Genomic DNA, 27,085 nt, shown 5'->3' on the forward strand with positions numbered 1-27,085 from the left:
ACCTGTCTCTAATTCTGAAATGAACAACTCTTCGGGGAAATGGAATTGTTCGAAGACACATTTTCTCTCTGCCAATCTGTGAAATATAATATAATTATTCTCTTTTAATGAATCTCTCAACGAGGAGCAATTCTTCAGCACTTGAGCAGGTGAAATATAAGGATAATGGGAATGGCTTTGTAAATACGAGGATGAAATGAGATTGTTATTTTGTGCCTTGTTATGGGATAATTAGAGTAACAGTGTGGAATTCAGCAGGCATTTATTTCAACTTTCTCAAAAAAGCTCCCTAGGGCTCATTTAAATTAGCCATGTTTATCCATGGAGAATTTTAGCCTTATTTCAGATGTCTGCTACTCTATAACATTCAAGCCCCAATGCTTGGCTTAATCTGATTAATTGCAGATAATGTACAGCCATCAAAAAGACCTTGTCTGAAACATACGTTTAAAAAGAACGCTTGGTTTTATAAATTCATAGCTGACTAAACAGAGAACAATGAAACTGTTTCTGTTATTCGGTGTAGAGGGACTGTGAGCTACGTGGGTCTCTATGAGTTTCCACAAAAATGGAATGGCTTGGATACTGTCCAAGAAGGCACTATTCATATGCTTATTAGGTCTTTAGAATAAAAGACTATATTCATGGAAACCAAATTCATGGCCATGGAATTTTAGTGGCAAGTTTCTTTGGTTAACCCAAATTTGTTATTTAAAGATAAGTAGATGGTAGGATTCACTTTGTTCAAGAAACAGGTTTCTTTGTTCTCTGTTAGACACGCCAGCATTTATTGGAGTTATATAAGAGTATGCAAGGAGACCCAAGGGCTAGACTGTGTTCATTTAATCACACCAAAGCAGCTATCATAAAGAAATCTATCAATGAAGTGAGCATAAAAGGTCAATATCCCTCCAGTGTTGAGACCTTCAAGGGACATGTTCTTCCACAGGGCAATACAGTTGATGTTTACATCTGAGTTGGCTTACAGATTTTCCTAGTCATTGTTTTCCATCCTGATAGAAAAGAGAGTGAGCTCCTTAAAAGCAGTGAAGGGTTCAGAGTCACAACCCCGTTTCCCCCAATGGAGTGATCCCATGTCTCTTGGATAGTTTTCCCATGTTCCCAATATTTAAAAATCCTTTCTAATTTGTTGTTATCTCTCGCTCCCACAACCCCTGTAGGAAAAGTCATTATATGTAATTTGAGGGACATTTATCACCACAGCTGCAAAGTATCTATCACTTTGAAAAGACAAGATTGCTTCAGCACTTTCTATTGAGGAAGCCTGAATGGGGGCTTCATACTTGGGATGTGAAACTTCACAAGACTCGTCTGTGCATGCACACGCTACAGTGCACTTCACCAGACTCGTCTGTGCATGCACACGCTACAATGGACGCTCTAGACGTTGTTAATTAGTTACTACATACATTCTTCCCAGCATTTTCACTTGAAATTTGTTTTTTAAATTTCAGTCACTGAAAAACTGAAATCTAGTTGTAGTGACACACACTCTTAACCTGATAAAACCTTGACATTACGTTTTGTAGACTCAGGATTGGACACATGTCACGGGGATAAAGAAAATGATAATATTATTACGGATATCATACATTATCAACCACAAAATATGACGTGTTGAATTGTTTATACTTTCCATCTTTCTCTGAAGGTACAATTCAATTCAGTGAGCAGGAATGCAGAAGGGATCAAGACACGATTCACCAATTTGCAACCAAAGTGTTTAGTCTCCAGAGTCAGGGAAGATGTTCATCATGAGCCTTAATTAATCTCTTTCCATCATTTCCATTATATTGATTGCTAAGACAAGGACTTGTTTTTCAAAACAAACTGCTACCAAATAATTATTTTCCTGCAGCTTTCCTAGCCTTGTTTTTTCTACTATGGCTGGCTTTCATCTGGGATTGAATATGTACTAAAAATATATACTACGAGGATGGTATCTGGGATAGCTTTTCTCAGTAAAATGACCTGGAGTTGATTTTCAGAATCCATATGTGTTTGTGTTTATACATATATATGTGTATACATATGTGTATGAAACCAGATGTGCTGTTGCCCAATTCAAATCCTAGTGTCATGAAGACAAATATGAGAGAAACCCATGGGCTTGGTAGCCAACCAATCTAGCCTACAAGTAAATTCCATGCAGTGGAAGACCTTATTTCAAAAGGGTGTAGGTGTTTCTGAGAATAGCAATCTGTTCAGTCCTTTATGTTCATATGCATACCTGTGTACATATAACATGCATATGTACATGAATGCATCATAAAATTATATCAAAGTGCTATCACTTTAAGATGCCCCGATATATATTATGTAATCTTAAATTTCAATTCTGGTATTTAGGTAGCTTTATTAAGTATGTATAATTATTTCATTTCCCAATGCTGATATATTTCGAAGGAGGTGGTTTAAAAACATACAAGAATTCATTTTGAGACATCTCTTTTAAAGGTTACTAAACAGCAAATGTTTGGATCTATCTCTTTTCAGGCAATGAAATTTTCATGATATTGTTATATGCATGTATGTGTGTGTGTGTGTGTGAAATGAAACCTTTCAAATGCCATGATCTTTTTTCAACAATTTTAACATCTAGGTATAATTGTATAGCATGAAATCCTTTCTTGTTTCTAAATTTAATTGACTTAATCACTGAATTTAAATGTTTGGAAGTTGTTCTGCTTGCCTGGGTTTGAATGCCAAATACAGCATCACAGATCTAAGATGAACATTGCTTTTATATTTAGGCATGGCAACACTGCCTTCTAAATTACCCTAAATAACCTGCAGAAATGTTTCGAGAATGGGTAATAATGGTTGACAAATGTCCTCAGCGTTGACTTGCTGCTATGTATGATTTGTGCATGGCAGAGACAGTAACAGTCTTCCTACTTCATTCCTCTCTTTGCAGTTTTCTGTGTAACGCAATGTACAGTATATATACATTAGAATCATTTATCAGAGCACATATCCTCACTTAGAAGATGAAGACATAATTATCATCTTCAGAAGCGAAAGAAGATGTCAAATTTTGCTAAAGTTTCACAGGCATATTCCAATGTATTCTCTTTGATACACGTATTGCACACTTTCCCTCTTTCTCTTCCTAATTTCTGCAATTTATAATAAAACTGACAAAAAAGCCATATGATACGAAACTAAGAATCTGTGGATTAAAGTCAGGTTGTCAGGCTTGGAAACAAGTGCCTTTACCCACAGAGCCAGTATGAGTGTGTGTCTGTGTGTAAGAGTGTACCACACCAATTCTAGTGTCATATCTTTGTGACATGACATACGTCATTATGCCGGACAGGAGCTATGTGTCCTACGGGACTAGGCTTCCTGGAGGTCAATGGCAGACGGCCCGGTATTAGCCACTGCTGAGGCATAGATGGGTTTTTCAATAAGCTGGCTATGTGTGATATTAGCTTTGCACAATCTCTTTTAATAATGATATTCTATATATCACAAGACAAGGATTATCTCTTCAGGAACAGTTCCAGGATAGGGAAGCAAAGTATGGAAATGTATAAGACTACAGCAGAACCCTTGTAATACATAGGGTGTATGATGAGCAAGGGAATAGATGGGTTAATGTTGATGGACAAAGACTGTTATATTATACTTTGAACTTTATGGATAGACTTGCTATATCCCAACCTCCATGGTGTCCTCTGCATAAAAAGGTACTAAAAAGTATATTTCAACAGGTGCAGTGAACTGATTAGGCATATTTGGTCACTAGATGAGATAAAGAAACAGTTAGAAAGAGGAAAGGCCATGATAGTGATAATGAGACAGAAACTTTCTATTCTTAAGATGAAACCACTTGTCTGAGGTTTCTGTTCCCAAGGACAAGAGTTCCTCATCTAAGGATGTTTTATGTCTAACACCTGTCCCTGATAATATGCCTTTCTTAAATATCGCTGATGTGACTAAAAGAAGCTTTCATACTGAGCCAACCAATGACACATGACCTTCTGATTTGCTCTTTCTTTGAATACTATATAATGAAAACATGAATTCAGTAAAATCGTAGCAGATTCCAACCACTCTCTTGTGTGTTGTGTCTCTCTGTCATTCGCCGAACTTGCACCTTCCTGTGTACCAAGACCGTGCTTCTCCCACGGTCTGAGTGGCTCCCCTGAGCCGGTCTGTGGCAAGTGTGTGTGTATAAGAGTGTGTGCCTGTGTGTGAGTATGTGTGTCTTGTGTATGTATGAATGTGTTTCTGTGTGTGTGTAAATGTATGTCTGTGTGTATGAATGTGCATGTGTATGTGTGAGTGTGTGTGTCTGTATGAATGTGTGAGTGTGAGAGTGTGTGTGTCTGTATGTGTGTGTGAGTATGACTGTCTTTGTGTGTGAGAGTATGTGTCTGTCTGTGTGTGAGTGTCTGTGTGTGAGTGTCTGTGTGTCTGTGTCTATGACTGTGTGTATGTGTGTGTCTGTGTGTGAGTGTCTGTGTGTGAGTGTCTGTGTGTCTGTGTCTATGACTGTGTGTATGTGTGTTTATATGTCTGTGTTTGTCTGTGACTCCGAGTTTTAACTATTGGGAGAGTAGCAAAACAATTCATTTTTTATCAGTGACTTCCAAGGCAGAGTTGGGAAATTTGGAGCAAATAAAAGAATTAGCTTTAGTAAATGTGAATGAAAGAATTAAAAAAAAATTATTGGATTCCATAATATGTTAACTGGTTTTAAGATAAACTTTCCTATGACAAGTACCTGTCTAGAAATACTCATATTTCTAGAGCAGACAATCACCTAGTTAATGAAGATTCCACCAAGAAGGCCCCGTGTTCCTGGCAATTTCTCTAAGTTTGAATGTGATAACTTTTGCTCAGTAGTTTTCAGACTTTTTGATAGGAGTGAACATGTTTCAAATGAATCAATATTAAAAAGTTAAACATGAGAAAGTCATTAACATATTGTATAAATACAAGAAGTTCAGATTTTAGAGCTTCAAGTTTCACATTGCTAGAAATTCCAAGGTGGTCAGTTTCTAAGAATGTGGCCCTTTTTTTTGACGAACTGTGGGAATATCATAGCTTTTTACCCCATTTTTATATTGGAGAAGAGCTGCTTATTGGTGTTTGGCCACTTAGCCCTGAAATAACCACACAGATACTGTATTAATTAAATCACTGCTTGGCCCATTAGCTCTAGCTTCTTATTGGCTAACTCTTACATATTAATTTAACCTATCTCCATTAATCTGTGCATCACCACAAGGTCGTGGTCTATGAGCAAAGTTTCAACACATCTGTCTCCAGAGGCAGCTCCATGGCTCTCTCTGACTCTGGCCTTCTTTCTCCCAGCATTCAGTTTAGCTTTCCCTGCCTACCTAAGTTCTGCCCTGCTATAGGTCCAAAGCAGTTTCTTTGTTTATTAAAGGTAATAACAGCACACAGAGGGTAATCCCACATCCCCTTTTTTTTTTTTTTTTTTCGATACAGGGTTTCTTTGTAGCTTTTTGGTTCCTGTCCTGGAACTAGCTCTTGTAGACCAGGCTGGCCTCGAACTCACAGAGATCCGCCTGCCTCTGCCTCCCACATCACTTTTAATATTTTATTTTGTTGATATGATATTGAGACTGTTCTGATGCGCAGATATGTAATGAATGAACAAAAAGTTTCCGTGTTGATCCTTAGCCATCTGTAATTACCATTGCCTTACTGGTAATGTCATGACTAACTCTGTCCATTCAAATAAATATGATAGAACTAAAATAACTCAGTTCCTAGTGAGGTCTCTCACACTTCGGTTACAAATGCTTTTCAAGAATGCCTGTTGATATATTTTCAGCTATATATTGTCTGAATAACATTGCAGGTATATAGGAGACTGTTTGCCATAACCTACTCCTTCTCACGTTTCAGTCAAAGACAGCCATAAAACAAGATTGTTTTTCAATTCTTGTCCATGCAGATGTATGGAATGCAATTTGCTTCCTGGTTCAGATTTTCACTCCTAGTTCAGTTTGCTCAGTTTTGTTTCATTGTGCTCTAAATTAACGTTTTTAAGTTTTATGCCTGGCTCCTTAAGGAAGTTTAATGGTGAACATGTTTAAATCAAATCTACCCTGATGGTCATGTATTTGGTATATGAATGAGAATAAGCTTATTATTTGTTGGAAATTGTTAAATAACACATTTTTTTTCCAGCCCAAGGGCTATTACCAACCAATCTTGTCTTTCCTTTAAATGCTGGTGTTGCCTGTTTTTGCTTCCACTGGTAGCTTTGGATCATTTGGATCTTGTGACAAACAAAAGTTTCAGAATGTGTGGTCTTCTGATTGCAGGTGGTTCCTATGCACGCACTATGGTGATAGTGTGTAGCAGATATTTACATTTCCTCGAATAAATATTCAGAGCCATATTACATTTAAATGATCGCTGCAAAATAGATTCTTCAACATTTTGTCATTTATTTATGTGTGCATATGTAAATTAGGGTGTGCGAGGAATCACGTGTTTTTCTCAGTGAGTCTAACTCTCTGTGCAGTCTACCTACTTATCTATTCTGATGGAGAAGGCAAGAAATGAAAGAAAGAAGAATAGCAAGACCATGCAAAGTATCTGTCCATTCATAATTGGAAAATAGTTAACATGGAAAACAATTTTGAATAGAAATAATGTACTTTATTTTTATTAAAGTTTGCTTTTTATTTGTTCCAAAATACTGCAATGGTATTGAACTAAGTCTTTAAGAACTGCTGAAGAATCACAGCTATAACTCAGAAAAACGCAGGATGAAAAATAATGTTTTAGCTGAAGGCCTTTCTGTCTTTTAAAATGCAAATACCTCTCCCTTTTTCTGCAATCAGTCATTTATACATTAATGTGAGTGAATTTATTAGACATCTCTCTCAGGTTAATTTAGAAGAGGGGATGGTGCAGATGAACTCAGCAGCTGCAGAGGCATGGGAAGATTAAGTATTAAGGGCAGGAGCATGAACGATAGCGTGGCCTGCTTTATAGTTTCGCTTACAGGCAATGCCGTCCGTGTTTAATGCGCTCATTTGTATTTATAAACACACATAAAGAAAATGTCTGCTTAATGAGGGGAATGTGAGTGCGTGTTTCAGAATTGTATCCAAATAGTTCACTGTGTCTCGATGGAATGATAATATAATTAAGCAAATTACTTATAATTTTGTTCAACTCTGAATTAAGTCAGCAGTAGAATTCCCAACCAAAACACTGACAGAAAATATTTTGATCTCATGAGTGCTCTCAAAGACTGCAAGCCTGGAGTTTCCCATCATGGGCAGTCGGGAAGAGTAACTCAGGGTTCATGTACGAAACCCAGCCTTGCACTTTGATTTTATGATAGTTTTTTAAATATGTTTAAATACATGCAAGCTTTTTCTCAACTCTTTTTATCAAGAAGTAATTTCTTTATATTATATGAACGTACTGATATACTCCTTCATGCCTCCTGGCATTCAAAACTCTTTCTAAAGTTAAGAAAAACAAGTATCACTTCCAAAAGCCACAGGAGAAATCCGGCTGATGCTTCTCGTCCGTTTGCACAGAGCGGAACCTGTAAGAAGCGTTCGAGCACTTTATAATGAACTGTTTCCCAGCTAAAAATGTCACAGCCATCAGTTTTTCACCGCTTCACTTAGGTATTTTATACGTATAGAAATTGTTGATCTGGGTTCAAAATGTCACCACAGCTATTCGAAATACAACGCGGACTTCTATCCGTAAGTCACTGTATCTCTCAAACCTCACTGCAGAAGCTTATTTTTGCAGTAAATTGTGACCAACACAGAGAACCAGAGCTGGCCAAGGAGGGGAGAAAAAGTGATTGCAGAGCCCTAGACCCTGAATGGGAACAACTGTCTCACACTCTCTTCTTTCTTCGTCTCCGAGATCATTGCAGGTGACGGGACAGAAGGCACTCGAGCCAAAATCGGTGGATGACTACAAAGAAACAATGTTTTTCAGACAGAAATGAATTCACAGCGACCGTGACAGTGAAAAAGGCCTGGCCGAGCCCTAGCCAGATAAATTACCTCCACGTGTTCCCACACGCTCCTTTCTCCTTGTGTTCCCACCACAGTGGGAAGGGAGAAACAGGAATAAGAGAATCTTCCCTTCGCAACAGGTCTGTGAGAATAGTCGTGTCTGGCTTCTGGTGGCTTTATTACAAGCACGCAATCTTAGTAAAAGCTTCTGGTGGGCAGTTCTGTGGCCAAGCAAGCAGTATGAGTCTAAGAGTTCTATGAAGAGCGAGAGGGTTGCCTTTCCACACATCTGCCTGGGGGAGAGCACAGTTGGGAGCCCCGGAACTCTCGGAGCTCAGCAGTGAATGGAGTCAGCTGAGCCCTGAAATCAGCCTGGGTTTCAGGAACAGAGAGGTGTGAAGAGCACAATATGTACTGGACTATAATAACAGACTAAACAAGAAGCCTGAAAAATCCCCACATGTATAAAATATATATGCGTAGCAAAAGTATTTCTAACTTAAGAAACAATGAGTACATTGTACTCTATGATAAAACGCAATTTAGATAATTAAAGGATTTTTTTTAGATTGATCTTACTGAGGTCCTCAGATAATTTAATAATTAGAACTTTTACCATCAATCTTAAAAGTCTACTCATACTTGAATTGGTATTTGGTATAGATGCAATATTCATGCCAACATTTATACAAAATAATATTTGTACATATTTCCTACTCATTCATGGAGAAAAACTGCAGATTTTTCTGTTTATTTATTCTCCGAAATTCCATTTTATGTCATCTGTTTATTGTTGTACTGAATTCTTATTATAGAATGCTTTAATTGGTTTGTTGTTTAAACTTCCTGTCACCAGCAGGTTATGGCTTGTCTTGTGGGGGAGCATGACACTCTTTCCCTCAACCTCTGCCACTTTGTGATACTGTTTTCTTTAGTAGAAGTCATTGCCCAAAGCTTAAACTAGAGCCAGGTACAGAAGAAAATACCAAATCTACCAACCATTTTATATATTTTTCATCTTCTTTTGAGGCTTTAATGCTATAATGTCTTCATAGTTTGCTTTCACAATACTGAGACAGTAGAATTTATATTTATGTATTATTTATTTGATAGAGTCTGACTCTATAGAACCCATTATTCAGCCAATGGTGGGTTCAAATTCATGGTACTCCTCCTTCCTTAGCTACCCAGAGTTGCAGAATTTGGGGAGTTGGGTAGTACTCATGCATGTAGTAACTAATGTTCTTTATGCTTAGTGCTGTTAATAATATTAGACATGTTTTTGAAATTAAAATATTATAGGCTCTTCTACATGAACTATGATTATTAGCTCCACTTTTGTGTCTTTGATTATAGCATCTATTAAGAACAGTTGCCATGTCACAAAGTAAACTATATTATAATGAAGTTGAAATGTATTTTCCTATAGCCATGGATCCTGACTTGGTAATCTTTGCTCCCTGTTTCTTGGGTCTTTTAATGGTTGATGTAAACTTTCTGAAAAACAGCAGCAGCAGGTAAAAATATATTGTGTGATAGCAAAGCCTTTTCATATATATGTTACTTGGAATGGCAACTTAATACAAGATGATTTCAGTATTATATTTTGACTGATGAGACAAGAGCAAAGTCTTTGACAAAATAGCTGGGTCCTTGGTACAACAACTTAACCATTGACAAGAACAAACCAATTCCAGAAGAGCTCAGGGTAAGGTATTTTCTATTTTAATTTTTTTTATGTGGAAAAAAATCTCTCACAAAAGAAAGACGAGGAAAGAAGTAAAACATAAATAATAGATATGATTTTTAGATACATGGTAATTTAATCCTATATAGGTATCTGTAGGCTTTTGGTTAAGGTAGCCAGCCTTTATAGGAAGAGTAATAAGCAGCTTAGCATACAATCTTAGGGAAGCTTACCTTGACTTGCAAACTTCAGCTCTTTGGCATCTGTGAGTGTGGGTCTTTTGTCAGAGCCTTTTTTCTCGATCCGTCGATGGCTTCTCTTTTTTTTAGATTCTCCCCAAAGATTAGACCCTCCATGCATGCTCGGTATATTCAAAATTGCAATTCCTTCCAGAGAGATGTTTATTAAATCTATCTGTACTCCATCACACTGGAGAAAGAAAGAGAGAGAGAGAATTTATTTTTGATTGCTTATTTACTTCCTTGTCTTTTAATAAAGCTATTTAAATTCATGTCAATACAGAGAAGAAAAATGCAGGAACTTGTTACCATTCATAATTATTAAAAATGGACAAACCTCATCAGCTTTATAGGAAACCTTTGGCAGAGAAACATCCTCATGTTTCTTTAATTCCAATATGCAAATTGTGAGCCAAGGAGGTCAAGTTTAGGAATGGGGACATTTTTGTGATCATTGTCTCTTTTGAATAATGGATTTGAATTTGAACTCCTGATCTTCATGCCTCTACACCTGACTTGATTTAGTTTTGTTTTCTTTCCCTTTTTTTTCTTCTTCTTCTTCTTCTTCTTCTTCTTCTTCTTCTTCTTCTTCTTCTTCTTCTTCTTCTTCTTCTTCTCTCCTCCTCCTCCTCCTCCTCCTCCTCCTCCTCCTCCTCCTCCTCCTCCTCCTCCTCTTCTTCTTCTTCTTCTTCTTCTTCTTCTTCTTCTTTCTTCTTCTTCCTCCTCCTCCTCCTTCCTCCTCTTCCTCCTTCTTCTAACAGTGAAATGGCTTGATAGACATTTATGAAGGGAAAATGAAGTCAGTAGCAAAAAGTGATCACAGAGAGCCCTGTTGCTTTGGAGAAAGAGATGAGCTCAGGTTCTAAGCTCATCTGAAGTGAAGACCGACTCAGCTGCCCAGAAAAATGTGGAAGATGGGAAATTTGAGTGAGGGAGACGGCAGGCGAAGCACTTTCTCCAGCCATGGAGATATGACAGATTTTTATTTTATTTTATTTTATTTTATTTTATTTTATTTTATTATTTTTGCCAACTGTAATTTGGATAGCCAAAGTGGTGAGGTTTTAGAACTTTTAAACTTAATTGTTGATAGATAGATATGGAGGATCGTGAGGTTAGTCTGTTGCCTGAACATATGTATTACTCGTGTGAGTGCGGGTGTCCATGGGGCCCAGCCCGTGTGCTAGAGTTCCAGGTGCTCTGCCCTGAGTAACATGGGCACTGGAAATCGAACTCGGGGTCTCTGGAAGAACAGTAAGTGTTTTAACCACTGCACCATGTTTCCAACGCACTCTTCTGCAGTGTTTAACGGACAACTTGCTTATATTTTTTTTTTGCTTTAGATTTTCCAGAATGATAAACATTATAATTATCTCAAAAATTATTCCTCCATTTTCTATTATAAGTCTATAAGGGAAGAGATAACATTTGAAATTCTTTCAAAGCACCCTCTTAGGAATAAGCATTTCACTTGTCTCTAACAATATCTCATCAAAGGGTTACTACAGTCACCTACTATAATTAAGTCGTCAGTAACTTAAACACCAACTTTAATTCTCATGGAAATCACAATGCCACAGAAGCCACAACAAAACAAACTGAATCCTGTCTCTTTCTACATTTGCCTCATCTTTCTGAAGCTAGGTCTGCATCATGTTCACCAAAGTAACAAAGCAATGAGATAAAGTGTTTCACCTTGAGCCCACTCTGTTGTGGAAGAAACAATTCTGGAAAAAGAGCTAAATTCGCATTCAGTAGAAAAAAATCTGGATAAAGAGTTAAATTCGCATTCAGTTTGTTTCACTGAAGAGGACCCTGCTCTGAATGACATGATTCACTTTTACCAGAAACAAGGTCTTTTCCTTCCTTTTTATGTATTAAATTAAGATCAGTTATTTCTTTTTACTAAAGAATTCTGCTCCTGTGTATACTCGCTCACTGCTATATATTCTAGATAAACAGATATTAATTTCATAATTAAAAGTAATCTTGTGTAAATACCCTGCAGGCCTCAATGAATCAAACACATACTGTGTGTCAGGCCTCCCACTGTCTTCAAGTGGAACGCACTGGCTGGATAATTAGATAGTACATATTTTTTAACCTTATTTGCATGCATATTATATCTTTTGCACACTGACAAGCAGCAGTAACAACAAAAGTCAGATTACCACAGGGAATTCCCACAAAGAAGTCTTCATTCCTTATAATTTGCAGCCTAAATTAAAATAATTTGATCTTTGACAAGGATGAAATGTCAAGCAGAAGGGGGTCCTCTACAAGCCACGGCCTGTGGCTTCTGAAAACTGCCTAATTTATGTCAGTCACTTCTTAATACATATTTAAGTATTACACGAAAAAGATGATAAATATGCAATCTGACACCTTTGGTATTTCCCTGCTGTTAATTTATAAAGGTCTGGCTTCCCCCAAACTGACTAAAATCATTTAAATAACAGAAGAATTGTGAAATAAGCTGGAGCCAAGGCCTGGCTTCCATTTCCACTTGATATTGAACTCAGCAGGTAGTACACTAAGACAATTATGTGACGAGGCCTTAGGACCCTGCTGTGACAAGTTACTTTCAGAATTAGTGAAGGAAGATTCCTTTGTTCATCTGCAGAAAAGGGGAGCGTGCGCTGCAAGGTCTTTCTTCTGCCTAATTGAACTCATAGAGTTAGGTGAGACAATGGAGACACAACAGCGTGGACTACCATGTGCGTTTCCCCCCTTCACAGTCAACACCATGTGTGCTCTGAAGGAGATGGGTTGCTCATTCTCTTACCGGAGGGGAAAAGGACACTAGCAACCTGCAACTGTCAAGGAGTCCTGGAGAGCACAGTTGTTCCTCCAAGTGCAGGACGCTGTGTTTAAATAAATAGGTGTCTATGAGTGGTTTAGTTTCTCTAGTTCTCCATCCCAGGTCACCTTTCTCTGTTTACTTTGACATGTTATTTGTCTGGAAAGTTCCGTCCTAGTGCTGATGGGACCAGGAGCTGCAGCAAATCACTTGGGTTTATGAAAATAAACCTGAGGTCAAGGCTAGGAATGTACACAAGGAAAGAGTCCTTGCAGGGTGATGTACACAGGGAAAGAGTCCTTGCAGGGTAATGGTCTCATATGCATTGGAGATTTATGAGTTTTTGAAAAAAAAAAAAAAAGGAGGTGCAGAGGGGGAAAATGTAGAAGCTTAAAAGCCAAGAGTCTCCGGCTAGTGAGTTCTGAATATTTTTGTTAAGCATGACAAGGTATTAGCATTGACTGTAGTGGGACACATGGAGAGTGTCACTGTGAAGCCACTGTAGAGACTTTATTTTCAACACACAGTACCTAAAAGAACAATTATATTTTTCCTGCCAATATGTATTTAACCTTAGTTAATAAACTTCAGAGAGATGAGAGAACAGCTTTTAAATATTTTAAGATACAATCAAAGATTGGCTTTATTTTTTCTCTAATGAGTCAGCTTTTATGCCTGTGTCAGTTAAAGTCATTAGTAATTTTACTCAATGAAGCACAAAACATTGACAGGAAGTCTTACTGCCAGGACGGGGTGACTGAGATTTCCATAGGCAATGGCTTATGCTTTTCAACCTTGTTTTCCAGATTAATGAACAAATCCCATTGTTGACTTTGTATCCATGAAGCTCTTGCATTTGTTAATTCTTGATATTACTGAATTATTATTGAAAAATCTCAGTATTGGTGGATAAAACCAAATTCTTGACCTTAACATTTACTATCTTCCTAGTCTCACTGACACCTCAAAAAAGACTGAATGTCCTATGGGCTGGGCATTCTCATTCTCTCCTTGACTTCGGTACGTGGAGAAAAAGAGCAAACCTATGTGCCTGCTGGTTCTAATCTCAGGCAACGACTGAGGTTTTGGAACTCCCTTTTTCCCTCTTCCAAAACACAGCAATGCAAACTTTGCGTTTGACATTTTTCTTGACAATTTTGCATGTTGTCATTTAATTTATATTTTTGCCTTTTATAATAAAGTTAGAAGATGATTGAGATTTTTTAAAATGAGACTACCAATTTTTAAATCAGTATCTCACCCTCTACATTTACATGAATATAGCACTGATTTGTTTCCATATATTTAATTATTCTGGCAATAATGTAATTATTTTTTTCTAAATTGTTTAAATATTTAAGTATGCAATGAAGATTTTATAGTAAATCTTTGATTCATACTATGTGTATAAAGATTGAACCAGATGATGCAGGTGCATTGTTTAGTACCAGACATGAGGTAAACTTTCATAATGCATGTATTTTAGAGTTATTATGAAGCACTCTCCCAGGCTATTTATTCCGTCCCAAACATTTACTCCATTCGGAAGGAGCTCCCTGCAGGAAGAGCGTAGTGGTGTAAACATTCACACAGCAAATGGCTTGATTCTGAAGGAGCAGCCAGTAAAACATATAACCATGGCTTGAGGTTCTGTTGTTACTACTATGGTTTATTCCTCATTAGACATTTTTCAAACCATAGTTGGTGCGATTTTAGGCCACATAGGAAGCAATAGCAAGCAGAATCAAATTTCCGAACTGCTGATTTCTTATATTTAATTATGAAGTAACCTTGAGGGTAGAAAGTCATATTCTGCTAATATGATAGACTGGATTCATTAAAATGTAAGCAGAAAGGCATGTTTGGCATGGCTAGTCACACACGCACACACACAAACACATACGCACACATGGTAGACGATGGTATAATGTAGAGAACACACAGTACTGACTCGAATTTATAAATGCTATAGTAGTCGTTTCTTGAATTAGCCAGAAATTCAGAACCAGAAGCCAGACGAGGAAAACATGGAGAAGCAGGATGCGAGGCTAAGTAAATTAGTTCTGGTTCAGATTTCTTGAGTATCCTGAACAGTCACTGTCCTGATAAAATGTAAAGCATCATGAAAAGAAAGAACAACACTAATTTGAGCTGTATTTAGAACTTTAAAAATCAATGTTTTCTACAATTATTGTCATTTACATTCTCATTGCTATTTAATGAAACCTTTTAGAAAATTTTTGTGATTTGTGACAACACACAGAATATTGCCCTAAGGATTGAAACTTTCAGTCTGTGCTCAGGGAGAGGCACAAAGCAGCAGAGACACAGGAAGGCTAGGGCCTCCAGTTACACTACAGAACGTCTTAGTCTGGTCTCTGCAACAGATTTCCTTTGAGCACAGATTTCTTTTTGAGAGCAAAACTGTTTAGCATCTACAATATAAAGCAGTCTTATGAATTGTTGAGTTTGAAATTAAAGTGATAGTATAATTTAAAAATAAATTTATGTGTACATAAATAAAGACGACGTATCTAATGATTCATTAGGGGATGAAAAGATGATGGCTCAGGGGGCAAAGCGCTTGCTTCATGAGCATGAGTTCTGGAGTTTCTGTTCCCTGCATGCGTGGGATAAGCTGCATGCACCGTGTGTACTTTTATTCCAGGACTGTGAAGGCAAAGACAGGCAGAGTTCTAAAGCTTGCTGGGCCGCAAGTGGGACTCTTTCTCAACAAAATAAGATAGACTCCTTCTCAATAAAATATGATGGACAGTGAAAGAGGAAGACTCTCTATTTTCATACACATATACATGAATATGTATACATCCATAGCATACATACAAGACAGTAAAGCACAAAGTAATCTTAACCCATAAAACAATATATATTATTACACTACATATGATTAAAACAGCATGCATTATTAATAATATATTCTACATTTTAAATACTCCTGATTGCATACATATAATATACATAGATGCATATATAAATTACGCAAAAGTATATACCATATAGGACAGACCTTAATTCTAACTTTCTGTGATGATTTAATATGGTTGTGAACAGTTTCCCTTTTCCTTAACTATCCTGTCTACTTCTAATATTTACTATCATTCTCTAACTATGATGAAAAAACACGGAAGTATTATATTGAGAATATCAGTAATTAATATTGTCACCAATAGTAAATTACAAAATTGGGCTTTTGTAGAGTCTAGCCAGGACATTATGAGCTTGTAAATACAGAATTTACCTAAGAGTCTAAAACATAGTATCTGTCACTCATAAAGTAGAACTATTAGAAATTAAGTACAGAAAAGACACTCGTGACACCTTTAATACCAGCACTTGGAAGGAATAGGCAGGCTGAGCTCTGGGTTTTCAGCCAACCTGAGCTACGAAGTGCAGGTGTGAGTTGTGTCTTAGACAATTTCACTTTGGTTCACAATTATTACCTGCAAATGTACCATTTATAACATTGGTAATAGGAAAAAAATTGTATATTTGTTTTAAAAATTAAAAGTGGTGAAGCCAATATTTTTGTATTTATATCAACAAATTATTAAGGATTTTTGTCACAATTCTGTTTCTTTGTTTTGTCCTCACTGTTCATACAAAATAAAACTTTTCTTTAATTTTTAAGAATCTCTCATTAGATCATTTCCATTTAGAGTATGTCTTAAAATATTTGAATGCTGCAATATCTAGATATTTTTGGTAGACCTATTTGTTTCAGGTCTTTTTTGACGTATTTTTTCTTATCTTTGCTCTCTTTCTTGGGGCTTTCATATCCTTTATCTGAAATGGGAATTGCAACCTTGAGAACTGAAAAACCTAGCTAATGCTAGAAATGCAATGGGAAAGGATATATTTTAACATTTGTCTGTGAAACTAAGGAGACTATTAGTGCACTGAATCTTAAAGTTATGAAATAATCATTCCTGAAAATGTAAATGGGCTTTTCTTTTGCAATTTTTTTTCATTTTCTTTAACTATATTTTTATTCTTGCATCATTTTCTTCTTGCTATGCACAGTAAACTCTGATTTCCAAAGTTCCATTATAGATCTCTTTTTATGTGATATGATACATAATGAATGTATCAGACAGTGATACATTCCTTATGAGTAAAACAAATGTCATATTTTAGAATCTTGAGTAAATCTATATGTATTGCTAAAAGTGTATTTCTTAATAGGGGTCATACTACAACACCAAGAAAGCAAACACAAGACAGCTTTTACTGTTACAAAAAGTGAATACATTTTTTTTCTTACTTCTATTTCTACAGATTCATGTAGCTTCTTGCAGGTGGCTGAGAAGGTTTCAGATGTGCCAAACTCAAAATACCAAAATTTGTTCTTCATTCTGCAAAAGGAAAGAAGCAGCTTAGAATCATCATATTCGAAGGGATTGAAAAATTAATTTAATGCTACCTTGCCTTATATCTTTGTTAGGGTTTCTAGTGCTGTAACAAAGCACCTGCACTATAAACAGTGTAAGGAAGAAAGGGTTTATTTTGCATACACTTCCCCATCACACTTCATCACTGAAGGAAGTCAGGACAGGAACTCAACGTGGGAGGCAGGAACTGAAGTAGAAGCTGACTTACTGGCTTGCACTCTCTGTCTTGGTCGGCCTGCTTTCTTTTTCCCCCAGGATCACTTTACTGGGGTGGGGGTGTGTGCGACACCACGTACAGCAGTTTGGGCCCTCCCACATTAATCACAGTTTAAGGAAATTTGCTACAGACTTGCTTATAGGCATATCTTATGGAGATTCTCAATTGAGAGTTCATCTTCTCAGATAACTCTAGCTTGTGTCAAGTTGACGTAAAACTAAACAACATTTGGATCTTATGGAAAAGAGGCAACATTTGAGGACATGCAATATCAAAAACACAATGGATGATCACATAATTTCAAAGTTTGTTTGTTAGTGACAGATTGCCTAACAGCTTCTGTAGGGATTGCAGGGATGTGCTGATTTTACAGAGCCAAGTATAGTATTGACTTTTGCATGTGTTAGTTGATTGGACTTTTAAAAGTGGATTTAATACTTATAATATTTGTGTCTTAAGCAACTTGACATTGAACTATCAACTCTATAACCACAGGGAGAAAAAATTAGCAATGCTCTGAAATTTTTATGGGAGAAAAGAGATCAATATGAACTAAGTTGAACATTTATATAGGTAGCTATGTGTTCTTTACAAATGGAAACAACCCAAAGCATAATAAGGAAAACCTACTCACTAACATAAAGCTAAAATTTACAAGAAGAATTATTGTTTTAACAGATAATGTATTTTCTCATATAAGCAGTAGTTGGAAATTATGATACAGTCTGAAAGCACTAAGCAAGAAAGATAATTTCCAGAAGCTAAAAGAAAGATATTAAAAACTCTGTATCAATTCTTAAAGTAATATTATATTTTCTCCTCTGTCATTCAATGATTATATATTTGACTCTTTGTACCAGGTAATTAAATTTATGATCACTTACTCTAACATTACAGAGTTTCACTAGATTTTTATAATACCTAAAATACATTAAAATTCTTTCTTATGAATGAATTCAATTTTTAATTATTCATATTTCAGATATGGAATATATCTTTAATGAGAAGAAAATATAGATAAAATGATACTTATATTTTCACATATCAAAGCAATGTTGAAATTTTGATATAGTATGTGAATATATTTATACATGAATTTCTCCTGTTTTTCTTATAAATATTGATATACTTTTTATTAGTTTGCAAAGCACTTACAAGACAATATTCTGCAAAGGTGTCACCAATTTATTGAATAGCCCTCACTTTGAAATGTAGCATGTAAGTTAATGTTGAGCTTACTCTTATGGTCTATTAAAATAACATTTCCCACACAAAGTTACAGAATATGAAAATAATCTTACATTGTCTAGACACACTCAGAAATATTTTGGCTCACATAGGTTTTATTTGCCTACCAAATTTATATAAGCTTACTTGTACCAACCACATGCAAGCCAGTAAGCAGAAGAACAAAGTTGTAGTCATATTTCGTAGGATCTTGGTACTGTAAACTCTTCCTTTTCCCTAGAGAACATTTTTATAATTTATGGACTGGTATCACATATGTGAAAAAATGTAAAGAAGAACGAGTAGTCTATTGAAACCTGCGGACTTGTGTCTATGCTCCAGTTCACGGTAACCCTGGCTGAAGTTATGTAAATTTTGAAGAATTTCCCTGTTGACTCATTTTGATAATATTACCATCTGATTTATGATGAGAAGAAAATATTGGTTTATATAAGTTGCCCTTAAGACAATCCTTTAAGAATATAATATTTGTGCTAATTCTTTGATAATTTTACACATTCATTGGATGTATTTTGATCACGAGTTCTGTGTCATTATATTTTAGAATTAGTTTTCTAGAATTGTCAGGGATAACATATTTGTGTCAGCTCTTTCTCTTGATGATTCAGGACTCAGTCAATAGTTTGTTTATTCATTAACAAGTATTCCATAGGACCATTCACCTCCACTTGCTACTGGGTTAGGTTCTAACTAAGCAAGTGCAATTGTCCATGTTACATTATGTTCAAACTATGAAGAATGTTGCAAAAGTACAGGTGGGAATATAAAATAATAACTATAATGTTAGCTAATGAAATATAAGTATTGTGTGAGAGTTCTTAAATGACTCAACTAATTTTGCTTCAATGAATCCAAAAGGCTTGAAAAGAGGTAGCATATGGATAATTCATAGAAAACACTGGAAACAAAGAGTTAGGTTCTGGCTTTCTGTGGCAGTTCAGTCGGTCATAGAAACATGCAGAGGTTGAACTAACAGTTGGGTGGGGCCTATTTCAATACATGTATGTCAGAGTTAAAGGTTATGATCGACACAAAGCTGAGAGACGTTTATGATCAGTACAGTGACATGGGCAGCTTTATTTTTCAGGCAGGTTAGTCTAGGAATAAAGCCATGGGCTGGAGGATTTGTACTGCTGAAAGTAACATGATTGAACAGTGCCAACGGAGGCCTAAGCCCAGTGTCCAGGGGATGGGAAGAGAGACAAAATTCAAGAGACAAAAAGGAAAGGGCTCCACAGCAAATGATACATTTTTATTGTAGAAACTTGGGTTAGCTCTGAGTGGGTATGTTTGAGCCTAAAAAGCCCATGGCACAAACTTTGCAGGTTTTATGATCTAAATATTATATGGCAGCTTGAAAGTTAAATAAACATACGAGGATTAGGGTTGCATGCAAATGACAGTTCTCTTTCGTTTCCGTTCTGCCTATCAAGTTCACCGTACTTTCACGTGACTACTGTTCCAAGCCACAAACAACCCTCACTTAGTTTCACAAAAGCTTCATAAGAGACAGAAATCCTGAGAATTTACATTCAGCCTCTATTCTCCGTATTAGTTAGCATTACTGCTCATGTGCAAAAGCTACTTTAAATTCCCCATTATTACAACCGCTTTATGTTTCACTTTGATAAATATATGGGGGCAATAAAGAACACACAGAATCAGAGCCACATGACAAATTAAAGGCTGTTAAATTTTATTTTTTTAACCAAACTGGTGCTCAGGTTGTAGAAATGCAAAAGAGGTACATTTAGGCATGTTTTTATGGCTCACAATAGAAAATGAATTGAATAATTCAGACTCAGATTGGTGAGAGAAATCACATCACTTTGGACTTGAGAATATGGGAACTGGACTTCAGTCATTGTGAAATGGTCACATAGAATCAAATTTATTGTACTTTCAGACAGGGTTTATAACACTAAGAAAGATGACATATGTCCTACCATGTCCACACACAAAAGTTAGGAATGTAATTATAATCTTAATTAATGTATGAAGTCTTCTTTCCTATGAATTTAATTGTAAATCTGCAATTAATATTTAAACTGCTTGGTTACCAGATGTTCAGGTAAAAACAAACAAACTCCCATTTACCAGGCATTTTCTCATTAGGAGTGATTTTATCTTTTACATATTGTCAGAGAAATTTGGAATATGCAATATTTTGTTGAAACAAATTTGTCTTTGTCATTATGAAATTTAGTTAATATTTAACTCCACAAGCTTTCAACTTTCAACAAGGTAATTTAACATATAGCAATGTATTTTCTTTGGAATTTTCCTAGGTTTCATCTTTTTTACTTCCTTCCTTCCTTTCTTCTATCCTCTTTACCTCTCTTTCTTTCTTTCTTTCTTTCTTTCTTTCTTTCTTTCTTTCTTTCTTTCTTTCTTTCTTTCTTTCTTCTTCTTTTTCAGTTGCTAAGTAACATAAATGCTCCAAACACACAAAACCACATAAAATATGAAGTACCAGAGCACTTCTGCAGAAAAAGTACAGAAGTGCCTAATCATGTGTGGAGGCTGTTTCTGACCAGGCTGTATAGTAAAGGTTGGAGGTACAAGAATTTTGTTTATCTTATGCAGAAATATGACTCATAAATATACACAAAGTTTAGTTCGGTGAGATTATCCTTAAAGGTCATGTTTGGATCTTACAGGTGAATTTGTTATGTGTTCAATGGGAATACAGAAAGTACAAGAACATTGTTTACAATATAAGAATCCAAAAGTCTTCCCGGAGGCACTTGTACATTTTGAAAGGCTGTTAAAATTATTCACCTGATGCAAATTGAAATCCTTCTTGATTTTTGTTGTTAAAAGTACACAGAAACATAATGTCCTTCATAACTTAGTTTTCACGGAACGAAGTCAGAGGTGTCCTGAAAGTTCATATCATTCTTATTGATTTGTCACCCTTTCCTCCTCTCCCTGAAGTCTTCCAGCAAACATTTTAAATGCAGAAGAGACATTCACATGGAGGGCAAGGGTTTTAACAGTTAAAATCCTTGTTTCTATCCTAAGTTCTTGTCTTCTAAAGCCACCCCACATTCTGCAAAACCTGGACTTGGCTGACAATGCTGGTGAAGAAACAGAGAACTCGATTGTCCTACATGGTAAAGGCTTAAAGTTGTGGGGAAATCAGGGAATCAAGTCGCTTTTATTTGCTCTAGCTGCCAGGAAACATAACACTAAACATCAGCTACAGATTTACTCATATATTCCCATGCAAAGCAAGCAATTACTTAAAAAATATACCATGAGTCAGATGGAAGCACCCATTAAAGCCTCCTTTAACTAGTGAATGGAGTGTTTAAAGGGCCCATTTGGAGAGGCGAGCGCAAGCCAGAGCATCAGATGTATGTCTGCAGGGCCCTAGATCTCGTTAGTGCAATAACCCTAGATTGTGCCAATAAAGAGAGACACAAGAATTTGTGCTGGTTTGAACACCAGTGGCCCACATAGGTTCATATATTTGAATACTTAATCCCTAGTTGATAGGACAGTTTAGAAGGCTTAGAGGTGTGGCCTTTCTCACTGGGGGCAGTCTCTGAGACTTCTAAAGCCCACAGCATTCCCAGGTACCTCTCTTAGTCTTGTAGCTGTATCTCAAGATGTGAGTCCTTACTACTCCATTACCATGTCTAACTGCCAAAAGGTCACTGTGGATACCACAGTGAACTCTTCTATAAGTTTCCTTGGTCATGGTGCTTTGTTACAACAATTAAAGATTAATTAAGGCAGTATTTTATGCTTTTTTTACTTCTGAAAAATTTTTTATTCAACATTCACACATACATATATGTTTTGATCAAATCTACACCAAATTGACCCCTTTAATTCCTTTTCTAACTCCTCTACCACTTTCCTCTCCCAAATCCTGATGTGGGATTCCCCTCTATATGCTGTGAATATTTTTTATTACCATTAACCAATAATAAAGAAGTTGCGTTGGCCAGTGGCTTAGCAGAGTAAAGACAGGTGGGAAACCTGAACAGAGATATATAGATAAAGTAGCAGAGTCAAGGAGACGCCATGTAGTTACCAAAGGAGAAAGATGCCACTGGAAACTTACCAGTAGGCCACAGCCTTGTAGTAATAAACAGATTAATAAAAATGGGTTAATTTAAGACATAAGGCTTAGTTAATAAGAAGCCTGGGCTAATAGGCCAACTACTATTGTAATTAATATGGTTTCTGTGTTATTATTTGGGTCTGGGTGCCTGGGAAATGAATGTACAGCCTCTGTCTACAAAATACCTCTTCCCTCCATCCCCCAAACAAGTCCATTTAGTTCTACCCCTTTGGGCATGGATATAGGACCATCAAATGGAGCATGGGTTTGCTCACTTCTTGAAGTCTCCTGGAAAATCCAGTGTTGCATAGAGGACTTCAGCAAAACACAGATGTGTATTAATAACTAAACCCTGACTCACTCAAATGAGATAGACCTTTGTTCTTTTTTAATTGGTTAAATAAATTTACCAATAAATAATTTTAAAAATATCATTATTTTTATGAAAATAAGAATGAAATGGGACTTTTACTCCAAAATGTAAAAATTATAGTGTTAATACTTAACTATATGATGGTAATATATCACTGAAATTGCTACCTATATGAACAATGAACATAGCAGTGGTACAGGTGATCTATCCTCTATTATTCTAAATTGTGAAAAGAACTCTATTTTATTTAGATTCTCAGATTTAATTTTTTTGCTTACACCAATTTATGTCCTTTTCAATGAGAGAATAATATTGGTAGTAGTCCTTAGGAAGAAACACTGTTAGGACTACAGCTGGGACATTTTATAATCACACTAAAGAAAGCAAACAAGTCTTGTGTTTTCAGACAACAGGTAGAAATATGGATTTAAGAAACTATTTATAAAAATGCTTCCATGTCATTCATAAGATGTGCTTGTTAAGTCCCAGAGAGACAATGAAACAAGCTATAGAAACTTCAGGCAGATTCATATAGTACTCCATCTTGCTTATAAAAAAGATAGATGTTATAAAAATGTAATTTTCAACTTGAATTACTCTTACAAGACTCAACAAACTCTCTCATGTGAATGTATAAAAAATATGCCTCAGAAATAAGGGATTTTAGTGTTTTAGGAATTCTCTCTAAAAATGATGGTAATGTAACAGTGTATGTATAAAATTTTCTGCTTACAATGCTAAAAACTTAATTCTCCTCTATGTACTCTTTTTGTTGGCTTTTTGTCACATATTATTTCTAATGAGTAAAGCAAAATTAAAACCATTTAAAGCAAAGCAGTGATGTTTCAAAATCACCAGGGAGGTGCATCACACAGTCAATGATGAAAATATTGTGATTACTTGAAACTTACTATATAACGTGTTTAATCAATGACCATACATGTCTAGAACATTTACATTTAAATCAATGATTTCCCATCATTAGCATGAATTTCTGAAACTAGTTAGGAAGAGTAAACATAATTTGATGATAGGGACAGTTGTCTTTCTGTCTGAGCACAGAACACAGTGAGGTGTAGAAGAGACTCTCAACATGTCATGGAAAGTACAAAAATCTTACTTCAGAAATTCCATAGTTCTCTTTTCCCTTCTGAAAATATTTCTTCTCAAATACAATAGCAAGTGTAGCACCACCTGGAAACGTTTCCTGAGCTGTAAAGAACATAGGAGACACAGGTCTATCCTGGATGACACTTGGGCATCACTTATGTCCTTAGGTGATTTTCTTTCTGTCTCCTGAAACAAAAATGTGAATTTGACATTGGTCTAAAGTGGCTGCTGGAACCTGTGAACCTCTAGGTGAAACTGACACACACATGAGTTTCTGCCTCTTCCTTCATGTTCTAGTGAGTCTTCAGAGGAGGATGTAATTTTAAGGAGACAGAATGGCTCCTGTCTTATCCCTACAAGGAGGAAAGCCAGGAAAATTCTGATATATTGACCTAGAACTCCTGATTTACTTAAGCCACTGTGAAGGCATGTTTCTGGATTTCTATGTATGGGAGCTATAGAAAGAGGCCATTTATTTTTCTGTGGATTCTTTCTTTTATCAAAAGAATACCTGCATCTAGTGTACCATAGTTTGAGGGGTAATACATATATGTATGTGTGTTGCTGTCAATGAGACTTTTGCAAAACCCAAAGTGAAGTGGTATTATTGTCATACGATGCCATTTTTCTAACTGTGAAATTCAGCAGTGACTGAAAGAACAGAGCTAAAGTGAAGGACTTGTGCTCACCACATTTTACTGTATTTTTCTCCTGAGTGGATATGCAATGAGCAATTAATCTACTTTCCTCACCTAGCTTTCTATATTCTCAAATTTCTTTAGCAATAATTCCACATGTGAACATTTGAAATATTCTTGGAACCCTGCCATAAAACACCCATTTTCGATGTATCCCCAATTTGCCTGTGGTGTTTTTATTGTAGCCAGTGAGCCCATTGTAGACTAGTAAGCATTATTAAGACTAACTGCTATCATAGTGTAGTAAGGGATAACCCCTATTGTACCTGCTCACACCCCTTCTATCAGTCTAGAAAGAGAACGACCTTGTACTATTTGCACTAATGAACTATTATAAGGAATCTGAAATTTTCATAGAGACATTTAAGTTATCTGTTATAAATCAAAATAGGAACTTATACAGTCCAGCTAAAATCGATAAGGAAATGCAATTAAAACATAATTGTATATTTTATGTATGTGAGTGCTTGGTCTTGAAGCACACCAGAAGAGGACATCAGATTTCATTAGAGACAGCTGTGAGCCACACCATGTGGTTACGAGTAATTGAACTTAGGACCTCTGGAAGAAGAGTCAGTGCTCTCTACCTCTCCAGCCATCTCTCCAGCCCCTAGTTATCTTGGGCATTTCTAGGTCAGACAAAAACCTGGCACAAGCGAATCTCCAAGAATCTTCAAGGACGAGCCCAGATAAGACTCCTAACAATACTAAATACATAGCTTGAGCTGGACATCTCCTGTGACCAGGCAAACTTTATGTGGAAGGAGTAAGAAACTGACCCAGACACAAAACCTTTGACCTACAGTCTGTTCTGACTATGGGAAGTGCTGGGTTAAGAATGACATAGAGATTGAGGGAGTTGCCAGCCAATGACCAGTCTAGCCTAAAACCCATGCCAGAAAAGTAAGGTCCACTGCCTGGAGCACTAGGACACGCAGGTTGGACGATCCAGAGACCTAGGATAGAACCAAACAGGACTGGAGTGGGAAAAGGTCTGTGTAATGATTGCTAATGGTAGTCTGTTATCCTCACACATGATGCCTAGCGTAATCGTCATCCAAGAGGTTTACCCGGCCACTGATGGAAACAGAGGCAGCTCCACAGCCAAACGTTAGGTGGAGCTCAGTGAATCCTCTTGGGGGATTAGATTGTAGAATCCAGAGGGGTCAAGGACACCACAAGAAAATCACAGAATCAACTAACCTGGGCTCATAGAGAGACTGAACTGACAACCAGAGAGCCTGCATGGGGGATTGACCAAGGTCCTTTACATACATATGACAGTTGTAGATTGGCCTTCTTGTGGGACTCCTCACAGTGGCAATAAGGACTATTTCCAACTATTTTACTGCCTTTCCAGACCCTGTTTCTCATATTGGGTCATGTTGCCCTAAACATGGGGAGGTGCTTCATCATACTGCAACTTGATACGCCATGTTCTGTGGATACTTATTGGAAACCTGCCGTTTCATAAACAGAATCAGAGGAGGAGTGGATTGGAGTGGTGAGAACAGAGGGGCATAGGGTTTGACTAGGAGGAGAGAAGGTCGGGGAAACTGAAGCTCCGCTGTAAAATAAATTACTTAATTAAAAATATAAAATTATTTGTGTCACTCAAATAGGAAACATGGATAGATTATTGAAAGGATCATATTAGTCCTAAATGGAAAATATCTATCATAAAATTTTTCTTTAACATATTTAAAACCAAAGGAGAGGGATTATGAATGCAACAATTAGTGTGTCTCGTTTTAATCTGAACATCAAGAGACATGAGTGTGCTTATTTTTTGATGAGACAAGAATTCACTTATGTGATATTTGGACTTCCTACTGCAAATGTGAAGACATCAAAACTGCATTTGATACATAGTAGAGTAGGTCTTTATTTGAAACAGCACACGCATTTTATGAAGAAAGAGGTGTAATAAGATTAATAAAAACTCAGAGAACATAACCAGTTTGTATTAACTGTGCTCCAAAGGCATCCTAACTTACTTTTAGTGAATTGTGATAAATGTTAGTGAGAAGCTATGAATTTGGACACGATAAAAGACTTCTCTGTGGACCAAGCCTGAACAGGCTCTCCGAAGGCTCTGTGTAACAGACTTACTACGTTCCTCCTATCTCTTAGGTCTGATTTTGTAATCACCAAGCAATATGAATGTTAGTTTGGCTTCCCATGGATTTTGAAGGTAGTAGCTTGAATTTTGGAATTGTGCATTTG

General features: G+C 36.5%; 1 protein-coding gene across 11 annotated transcripts in view; it reads right to left on the bottom strand.

Moving 5' to 3' along the window:
• Nucleotides 1-27,085, bottom strand: part of Dgkb (diacylglycerol kinase beta) — a 592,477-nt gene that overhangs the window by 137,871 nt on the left and 427,521 nt on the right. For all 11 annotated transcript variants that reach the window (XM_057782585.1, XM_057782593.1, XM_057782590.1 and 8 more), the window contains 2 exons: nucleotides 17,012-17,102; nucleotides 9,924-10,119 (listed from right to left, as the gene is read on the bottom strand). In XM_057782585.1, the coding sequence (XP_057638568.1) occupies nucleotides 9,924-10,119; nucleotides 17,012-17,102 (287 nt within the window). The remainder of the gene's footprint in view (nucleotides 1-9,923; nucleotides 10,120-17,011; nucleotides 17,103-27,085) is intronic.

The sequence above is a fragment of the Chionomys nivalis genome, chromosome 10 (assembly GCF_950005125.1).
Source record: "Chionomys nivalis chromosome 10, mChiNiv1.1, whole genome shotgun sequence".
Lineage (NCBI taxonomy): Eukaryota > Metazoa > Chordata > Mammalia > Rodentia > Cricetidae > Chionomys > Chionomys nivalis.